Below are 9,945 nucleotides of genomic sequence, written 5' to 3' on the forward strand. Positions count from 1 at the left end.
GGCCCCTGAACAGATGTTAGTGGCCCCTGAACAGATGTTGTTAGTGGCCCCTGAACAGATGTTGTCAGTGGCCCCTGAACAGATGTTAGTGGCCCCTGAACAGATGTTGTTAGTGGCCCCTGAACAGATGTCAGTGGCCCCTGAACACATGTTGTCAGTGGCCCCTGAACACATGCTAGTGGCCCCTGAACAGATGTTAGTGGCCCCTGAGCAGATGTTGTTAGTGGCCCCTGAACAGATGTTGTCAGTGGCCCCTGAACACATGTTAGTGGCCCCTGAACAGATGTTGTCAGTGGCCCCTGAACAGATGTTGTCAGTGGCCCCTGAACAGATGTTGTCAGTGGCCCCTGAACACATGTTGGAAGTGGCCCCTGAACACATGTTGGCAGTGGCCCCCTGAACAGATGTTGTCAGTGGCCCCTGAACACATGTCAGTGGCCCCTGAACACATGTTGGCAGTGGCCCCTGAACACATGTTGGCAGTGGCCCCTGAACAGATGTCAGTGGCCCCTGAACACATGTTGTCAGTGGCCCCTGCTTCAAGCGTGTGCATGATCCAGAACGTTCATGTGATCAGGCTGCGAGGGTCAGCTGACGTTCTGATGACAGACGGCACCAGAGGCCAGGAGACGTTCATGTTGTCCTGTTTGTGTGAGACTTCCAGGGACGAGCTTCGGTCAGAACATGGAGACCCAGAGGTTGAAGAGGAAGGTTGGAGCTCTCATGTGAGTGAACATGAAATCCAAAGTTGTGTGAGGAGTCTTGAACAATGACCAAATTATTGTTCTTCTTTGTTTTTTTTCTGTTCAGAGACGATTACATCGGACTGAAGCTCAGAGAAAAGTCTTTTGATCCAACGGGGACGGGGACCTCCACCATCATAGACGACTTGGTATGGACTCACCAAGCAGAGTGGAGCAGTCCTTTGTACTCTCCAGGATCTCCCAGTCTTGGGGCTCCATGTATGCCCAGAAAGATGCACAGTGTTCCTCACCAGGACGTACCATACCACACCATACCATACCATACCACACATACCATACCATACCATACCATACCATACTACACATACCATAATACCATACCACACCATACCACACCATACCATACCACACCATACCATACCATACCATACCACACCATACCATACCATACCATACCATAATACCATACCACACCATACCATACCATACCATACCATAATACCATACCACACCACACCATACCACACCATACCATACCACTTTATTTATAGATCACTTAAAACAGCTACAAGGCCAACCAAAGTGCTGTACAGACAGAACAACAGGTAACACACAAAGCAAAATACAAAATGAAGGAAATTAAAAATAAAGACATAAAAACGATGCAGATGATGAGGACAAACCAGTGTGGAGCATACAGGATCAAACACAGATCATCTGGTGTTGAAAGCTACTGAATAGTAGTGGGTTTTTAAACGGGACTTGAAAACCGAGAGGGAGGGGCCTGTCTGACAAGCAGAGGCAACTCGTTCCAAAGTCTTGGTCCTGCTACAGAGAAGGCCCTGTCACCTCTGCGCTTAAGACGAGTTCCTGGAACTTATCAGAACAAAGCTGCTGGAAGAACGTTCGTAACTCCACACGAGCTTCAGTCGACCACCTAAACTCAGAGTGTCAGAACATTAGAATGTTGTGAAGAGGGTCAGTATCATAAACTCCTGGTGTCACCCCCAAGCACCTGATGAACTCCTGGACATGAGCTGCCTCATTCTTCACGTCCAGCCACTCCTGAACAAGAGACGGAAGCGTCTTACCTGCTGAGGAGACAGAACTGGACTGTGGCTCAGCAGTCCAATGTCTTCCATTAGGAAATCAAGGTCCAGAGTCTGGAGGAGTGGAGAGGTCCAGAATCCTAATGGTAATTGTGAGACAGCAGCAGCTTTGTCGCTGCTGGAGAACAATAGAAGTGGGAGGCAGAGTTTCCAGGGGTCTCACCGACCTGCTGCCTGGCCTTAGAGGCCCAGGGCTGTTCTTTAGGAGCTCTGCTCTGAACTGGATCTACGTTTAGTGAGGGAGGAGCTGGTTCCTTGGAGTTGGGGCTTTTCAGAGGCTGACACATGGTATTTAACTTCCTGAACCACGGCTGGCTGTGTGGGATGGCCTCAACCGTACGCCGTGGCTGAAACGATCCTTGGATGTGCAGAAACTCTTCTTGATGTCAATTTAACAGACAAGCCTGGAGGTTCTCGAGGTTCTCGCTCCTGAGTGCCTCCGTGTGTGCAGTACTTCTGCTATTAAACACAAGTTGGACATACGTGTGCTGCCAGCAGATCAGTGCCCCCTGGCATGCCTGACATTTGAACCTTTTTGTTACTTCTGTGGGTGTGTGCTGTCCTGACAACCTTCACGTGCACACTCCTCTGCTCATGGCACAAAACCAGACGGTGTGCCAAGCTCGTCTTTACACCCCACTACTTATTTAGGAGCATCTGGCTCACATCCCATTCATCTCCTCATTTTGCTGCATCTAGACATCAGGTTTGATTTTGTAAACAACAACAAGGATCCCACATGCACAACGTGTTTGCATCTGCATGTTTAGTTAGAGGCACATCAGGGAAGGTGTCTTGTGTCCTCTCTTGGACCTTTGAGTTCAGCTCATGAAAAATGGGAACAAAAAGAAAAGTGTTGTTTTTATATTTTGTTCATTATAAATGACTTTTGTCTCTGAGAAACAGGACTGGAGAACGTTTATGTGATTGGGGAATAAGACTTTGTGTTCCACTGCAGGCTCATTACGACCTGGCCGTCAGCGTCGCTCTGTGGTGGCTGAACAGAAACCAGGGACGGGACGAGCGCCACGTGGACGTCATGTCTGTTATGAGCACGACAGACACGCTAATTTAACTGTTTTCATAAAACCTCCGAGTTCTCACGAAGCCTTTTCTCTTCTTGCCCACCACAGCAGGGCTTCTAACAACCTGGGAATCTACCAGTATCCTAACTGGTTAGAGCGGGAGGCGCTCATCTTGTCATCCTTTGCTGGAATTCTCATGGTAATTATATTTATGCATGATTAAATAAAAAACTCAGATTGGAGCAGTGGTGGAGAAAGTACTCAAACACTGTACTTAAGTAAAGTACAGATATATGAAAAATGTACTTAAGTACAGTAATGAAGTATTTATACTTAGTTACATCCCACCACTGGATTGGAGTCATTTATTGGCAGCCTTTTGTTTAAAAAAAGGAAAACCCACAAAGTCACTGATTTAACTTGAAACTGACAAAAGTAGTAAAAAACGACTGAAAGTCATTTAATGAATATCAGTCTGGAGGAGGAGGAGTCGCTGTGGCCCCCCGAACAGGGAAAAGCTGAAAGAAGAAGAAGTCACTGCTTCACTCGCTGGTTCAACTCCCTGAACCAGCAACATCAAAATGTGGGTGGGAAAGGTGAAGCACCCACACCTGCCTCCACCCTCATTTGCCCCACTCTGAGCCCTTGAGCAAGGCTCTTAACCCTTAACCCCCACCATCTGCTCCCCGTCGCCCTGATGTTAGCTCTCTGCTCCACACAGAGGGCTGTGGTAGCTCGGTGGTTAAGTGGTTGTGTCAGAAAGAACATCTGACGTACAAACAATCACCAAGTCTTCGTGTGACTCGGTTCTCTGTGGTGACCCTGAAGAAGGAGCAGCTGAGAGAAGAAGAAGAAGAAGAAGGCCGTACCCAAGTTCAGCTCAGTATCTCAAAGAATGACTGACTTATAGTCAATCAGGGATTTTCTGAGTTGGCTGTGGCAGCCATCTTGATCCAAAATGGCTCCAAGAGTTAATCAGTTCAGAGACCTCTGTCCTCGGTCATGTGACCTCAACAGTTAGAGGCTGTGAAGAGTTCTGCCGTGTTTTCAATTAGGAAAACTGTGTCTTTAAGGACGTCACCATGGTAACTGGAAACATCAGGAATAGTAACAGCTCACATCACGGCTCCGAGCCGGTCGTTTTGATGGAACATTCGTCAGGAGGCACAGGAGCAGGACCCTCTCCAGGTGGATCCTTCACGCAGTCCCCAGTAATCTACAACATCCTGACAGCTGTCTGAATGTGACAATGTAATGTAACATTACAGAATATAATGTAACATTATATTCTGTAATGTTACATTATATTCTGTAATGTTACATTATATTCTGTAATGTTACATTATATTCTGTAATGTTACATTATAATCTGTAATGTTACATTATATTCTGTAATGTAACATTACAGAATATAATGTAACATTATATTCTGTAATGTTACATTACAGAATATAATGTTACATTACAGAATATAATGTAACATTACAGATTATAATGTAACATTACAGAATATAATGTAACATTACAGAATATAATGTAACATTACAGAATATATTGTAACATTACAGAATATAATGTTACATTATATTATGTAATGTAACATTATATTCTGTAATGTTACATTATATTCTGTAATGTTACATTACAGAATATAATGTAACATTACAGAATATAATGTTACATTACAGAATATAATGTTACATTACAGAATATAATGTAACATTACAGATTATAATGTAACATTACAGAATATAATGTTACATTACAGATTATAATGTAACAGCTGTCCATGAAACACAAAAGTATCTGACTTCAGATCTGTGCTCGTGTTTCAGAGCAGCCTTCCAATGGAAGAAATCTTGGGTCTGTACAAAAGTAAACCTGTCGCTTCGTACCCCGACCACATGTCCAAGGTACGGCATGCGTTCTTGTTAGTGCAAATAATGTAGGTGGTCAGATTCTTTAACTTATTTAAAATTAGACTTTGATCTAATTCTTCTGTCCTCGTTGGAAGGGCTCGATCGTTCACCCCTTCACCCTGTCCTACCATCCTCTCGCCATGCTCGGCTCCTACAAGGCTGTTCATCACTCCAAGAAGCACAGTAAGTGTGCACGTTCTTCATCACGCTTCTTAAATAACTTCACAAACTTTGAGAGGAACATCTCGCACTATTGAGAGTTATTTGCTCGGTTTGGCCAGAACAGCTGCATCTCCATCATTTCTCAACAACAAAAACTATCCGTTTAAATCTCTGTGTAAATCTATGGACAGTTTCTTGGTGCAGTCAGGGGGTGGGGGGAGTCCGGTTCTGAGGCCTCAGGATTCATGATGTGGTCCTGTTGGCGTCATCGTGCCGTGGTCTCCAGCTCTCACTGGAGCTGCTCACAGTGGAGTGTGAAGGGTGTGAAGAACCTCTCTAGGTGTCTTCAAACATCTGCTGAGTTCCTGGAAATGAGCAACACAGACATGTTCCTGTTTTAGTTTTCTACATCGCCTTACAAACAGCTGTTTTTGTTTCATTTTTTAATTCCATTTTCTTTCATTTGTTCTGCTCAATTATTATTAATTTTTATGATTGTCCACTGTTGTCATCACTCTGTTAAAATCAGGTCTCATGTCAATGAGTCCCTGAGGCTCAATGGGATGAACCTGTAGAAATAAAGGTTGAATGGAAAAAAGAGGCTGGGATGAGAACCAGCACCTCCAAATCTGAGCCCATGGTCCTCAGAGGGTGGATTGTTCTCTTCAGGTCCAGGGTGAGGTTCTGCCTCAAGTGGAGGAGTTCAAGTATCTCGTGGTTTTGTTCAAGAGTGAGAGAAGAATGGAGCATGAGACTGACAGCTGGATTGGTGCAGTGTCTGCAGTATTGTGGACTCTGTGCCGGTCCATTGTGGTGAAGAGGAGCTGAGCTGTAAGACAAAGCTCTCTGTTTACTGGTCGGTCTACGTTCCTCCCCTCATCTCTGGTCATGAACTCTGGTAGAGACTGAAAGAATGAGATCGTGGATCCAGGAGGTTGAAATGAGTTTCCTCTGCAGGAGCTGGACTCTCCCTCAGAGACAGGGGGAGAAGTTCAGTTATCAGGAGAGACTCAGAGTAGAACCACTGCTCCTCCACATCCAGAGGGATGGCTCTACTTCCTCAGACGGCTGAGACGAGCTGGTCTGGAAGCTCAGTCCTCACCTCCTTCTACAGGTGTGCAGTGGAGAGCATCCTGTGCTCCAGCATCAACGTGTGGCATGGAGGCTGCACAGCTGCAGAAAGAAAAGCTTTGCAGAGAGTGGTGAAGGCTGCACAGAAATCTGTCGGAATCAGCCTCCCCACCATCACAGACATCTACACCTCCAGATGCAGGAAGAGGGCCACCTGCATCATGAAGGACCCCACTCACCCAGCACACACACTTTTTGCCCCACTCCCCTCAGGAAGGAGGTTGAGGAGCATTAAGTGTAGAACCACTAGACTGAGGAACAGCTTCTACCCTGAGGCTGTTAGACTCATGAATCTCTAACCAGGAGAATCACTGTAATGAGATTTTAACTGGTGATATGTGACTTAATCTGTGCTGCTGATCATCCATGCTGCTGATCCCTTGCCTTTATTATGCTGTATTTATACCCATCTGCTCACTACAGACTCATGTTCAGGCTGCTGTTTAATATTCCATGTTATTTTACAATATTATCGTTTCGTGTATATCTTAGATACTTGTATACGGCTTTTTTTATACCAAAGTTCATGCTCAGTAATCCAGGTAATAATCCAACAATGTTCAGTCAGGTCATCTGGATGATTTCTTTTTATGCTGAGACGTTTCGTCCTTCAACCGAAGGACTTCTTCAGTCTGAGGAGACACCAACAAACTGAGTCCCACCACAAACAGCTCACTCCCATTGTGGAAAAAAACAGTTTGCTGGTGATAAGATGGCCTGCGGTGCCCGCCCTCTCCCCCGCCAAGTCCTCTGAGGCTCTGAACAGTGAATGTTTGTGGTTGTTTAACTGGACAGAGAATAAAAGTAAAACCTAAATGTTTTTGATGCAAGATGTTCAAGTGAGTAGAAGTGACTCTGGAGAACAGAGGGAGAGCAGAGTGACGGAGCCTTAAGAGTGAACGGAGACATTTTATTCACCACCAGGAGCAGTGGTGCAGTCAGGGGGTGGCCAGTGGTGACCATGACCACCATTAGTCTTTAGTCACCCAGTCATTTCAGGAAACTATGCTTTCTAGTTTTTATATTGCTTAAGTTAAAACAATAGATTCCTCAAACGAGTGAGGTGGATGATTTGCATAAATGTCGGGGGCCATCTTGGATTTTGACTTGGCAACACAATTTTTAAATGGAGTCTTTTCTACGCTCAGATGAAGCTACACATCAACATGGAAGTGGTACCTCACTTATTTTATAAGTTATCACGCTCACAGCGTGCACGGACAGAGTGATGAAGAGTATTTCTGATCCCGCCTCTTTGCTCAGCGACGGGGAACGAAACGATCAGCGGTTTCGGAGCTCAGCCTGTTTACAGCTTGTCTGAGGACTTCTTGAATCTGTTGCAGATCTGAAGCTGAAGCGGTGGCTGTCTGAGCGGGAAAAGACAACAGCCCCACCTGGACGGGTGTCAACGCCGTCCTCGTCTCAGTCCTTCCTGTTCGTGAGTGTCCACGGCACCTGGATATGACCTGAGGAGCAGCTGGGAGGAACCCCCTGAAGGTTTCTGAAGGTTAACTCTTTGCTCTGCTCCTGTTAGGACAGCAAGGGTCAGCAGGAAACACCTGAGCTCTGCGGACCTTCACCAGAGTCTGCAGACGACTGAACATGTTGTCCTCAGACGTGGACGTGTGTCCCAGAGGAGAAACTCCAGCCCTCCACCCTTCAAGACAGAGTCGTCGCCTCTTTTTTTTACCAATGTTGATTAGTTGTGTCGGCCATCTTGACCTGGACTGACTCCAAAACTTGCTCAGTCAGGTCATCTGGACGGTTTCAAAAAGAAACCGTCCAGATGACCTGACTGAGCATTCCTGGATTTGGTACCTGGATGACTGAGCATGAACTTTGATGTCTCAGCTGTGGAAGTTCTTTGGTTTCTTCCCGTCCCGTACTTCATGAGATATTTTGCTAACAAACCGGGTTGACTCCAACAATCAATGCTGGTTTTAAGGAAAGATCTCTTGAACGAGTAGCACTCAGAAAAGGTGTTATGAAGGACTCTCAGCTACTACCAAACCAAGTTTTAGCTCTATTTATGTAAAATCAACTGATTTTAGTGTTTTTATGTGTTTTTAGAAGCCAGTTGGCTGTGGCAGCCATCTTGAACAGATTTGACTCTATGTGCATGCTTCAGCCACTCAAACAGTCCCGTTCCTCCACATCGACTCTGCACCTGAGGTGGAGTTGGTCTTTTTGGAGACCTCCACCAACTACGTTTCTTTTTATTTAATATAAACCTGCTTGTGGTGAAGAGGAGCTGAGCTGTAAGACAAAGCTCTCTGTTTCCTGGTCGGTCTACGTTCCTCCCCTCACCTCTGGTCATGAACTCTGGGTAATGGTAAGAATGAGCTCGTGGATCCAGGAGTGTAGGGTTTCTGGGGTCTGGTCCTGCATGTTGTGTTGTTCCTTCATGTTTACCAGTCCCTCCAACATTTCTCCTCCTGTGTTCCAGCACTGTCGCACCTGTGTCTGATCTTAATCATCGCAGGTGCCTTTCATTTCACCTTGTTAGTGTCTGTATATGTTCAGCCCCTTGGTGTCTTGTCAGTGTCTCTGGATTGTCCTTGTCTCGTCCAAGGCTTCATGTTTTCGATATCCCTCCATGTCTCTCCTAAAAGTAAGTTTGATGCCCCGACAGCTTTTTGTTTTGTTCATCATAATAAATGTTTTACTTATTTTACTGGAGTCTCCTCGTCTTCCTGCACTTTGGGTTCTACACACGGAAGCTGATCATGATCCAGGAGGTTGAAATGAGTTTCCTCTGCAGGGTAGCTGGACTCTCCTTTAGAGACAGGCTGAGAATTTCAGTGATCAGGAGAGACTCAGAGTAGAACCACTGCTCCTCCACATCCAGAGGAGCCAGTTGAGGACGTTCATCTGGTAAGAATACTTCCTGGGTGTCTCCCTAAGGAGGTGCTTCTGGCATGTCCAACTGGCAGGAGCCCCCAGGGAAGACCCAGGACACACTGGAGAGACTACTTCTCTTGGTTGGTCTGTGAACACCCTGGTGTCCTCCCAGAAGAGCTGGAAGAGGCTGTGGAGAAAAGTCTGGACCTCCCTGCTCAAGTTGCTGCCCCCGAGACCTGAGTCCAGAACAAGAGGCAGATGATGGATGGATGGATGGATAATGGATGGATGGATGGATGGATGGATGGATGGATGGATAAAATCTGCTTGTAGCTTATTGGTTTTTAAAATGTCATCTGTAAAGGGATTCAAACTTTCATCTGTCATCATCTGTCATCTCAGGTTGATGGCGGACGATTATGGTGTTGCTCGTGTTTGTTTGTTACCAAAATAACTCGTGAAGTGCTGGACAGAAGCGCTGGACAGAAGCGCTGGACAGAAGCGCTGGACAGAAGTGCTGGACAGAAGAGCTGGACAGAAGCGCTGGACAGAAGCGCTGGACAGCAGCGCTGGACAGAAGCGCTGGACAGAAGAGCTGGACAGAAGAGCTGGACAGAAGAGCTGGACAGAAGCGCTGGACAGAAGCGCTGGACAGAAGCGCTGGACAGAAGAGCTGGACAGAAGCGCTGGACAGAAGAGCTGGACAGAAGCGCTGGACAGAAGCGCTGGACAGCAGCGCTGGACAGAAGCGCTGGACAGAAGCGCTGGACAGAAGAGCTGGACAGAAGAGCTGGACAGAAGAGCTGGACAGATCTGAATGAAGCTCTGAAGACGACTGGTTAAAGTTTGGAGTCAGCCCAATCTAAGATGGCCACCACGGCCATTTCACCTTTGAAAACAACAGGAGTGCCTCAGTATACGGCCGTCAAACTAAAATATGACAAGCAAAGACCTTGTAGAATATTTGACCTTGATGTGTGACCTTGACCTTTGGGCTACAAAAAAAAGCTACAGAGGTAGTGCTCCATTTGCCTCATGCTGAGTCGTCTCCTTA

General features: G+C 46.2%; 1 protein-coding gene across 1 annotated transcript; it reads left to right on the forward strand.

The window, feature by feature from the left end:
- Nucleotides 1-684: 684 nt before the first annotated feature.
- On the forward strand, nt 685-7,698 carry LOC119418926 (uncharacterized protein C2orf80-like). The gene is made up of 8 exons (XM_037686219.1): nt 685-725; nt 811-892; nt 2,772-2,854; nt 2,947-3,037; nt 4,674-4,751; nt 4,853-4,940; nt 7,394-7,488; nt 7,585-7,698. Exons 1-8 carry the CDS (start codon nt 685-687, stop codon nt 7,648-7,650), a joined length of 624 nt encoding a protein of 207 aa, XP_037542147.1. The 3' UTR covers nt 7,651-7,698.
- The last annotated feature ends 2,247 nt before the right edge of the window (nt 7,699-9,945 follow it).

Source organism: Nematolebias whitei, chromosome 13 (genome assembly GCF_014905685.2).
Source record: "Nematolebias whitei isolate Nwh7 chromosome 13, NemWhi1, whole genome shotgun sequence".
NCBI lineage: Eukaryota > Metazoa > Chordata > Actinopteri > Cyprinodontiformes > Rivulidae > Nematolebias > Nematolebias whitei.

Coding starts and splice junctions, on each gene's coding strand:
- LOC119418926 (XM_037686219.1), top strand. CDS start 685: ATGGAGACCCAGAGGTTGAAGAGGAAGGTTGGAGCTCTCAT. Junction 2,855..2,946: donor GAGCGCCACGTGGACGTCAT/GTCTGTTATGAG, acceptor TGCCCACCACAG/CAGGGCTTCTAACAACCTGG. Junction 3,038..4,673: donor CCTTTGCTGGAATTCTCATG/GTAATTATATTT, acceptor CTCGTGTTTCAG/AGCAGCCTTCCAATGGAAGA.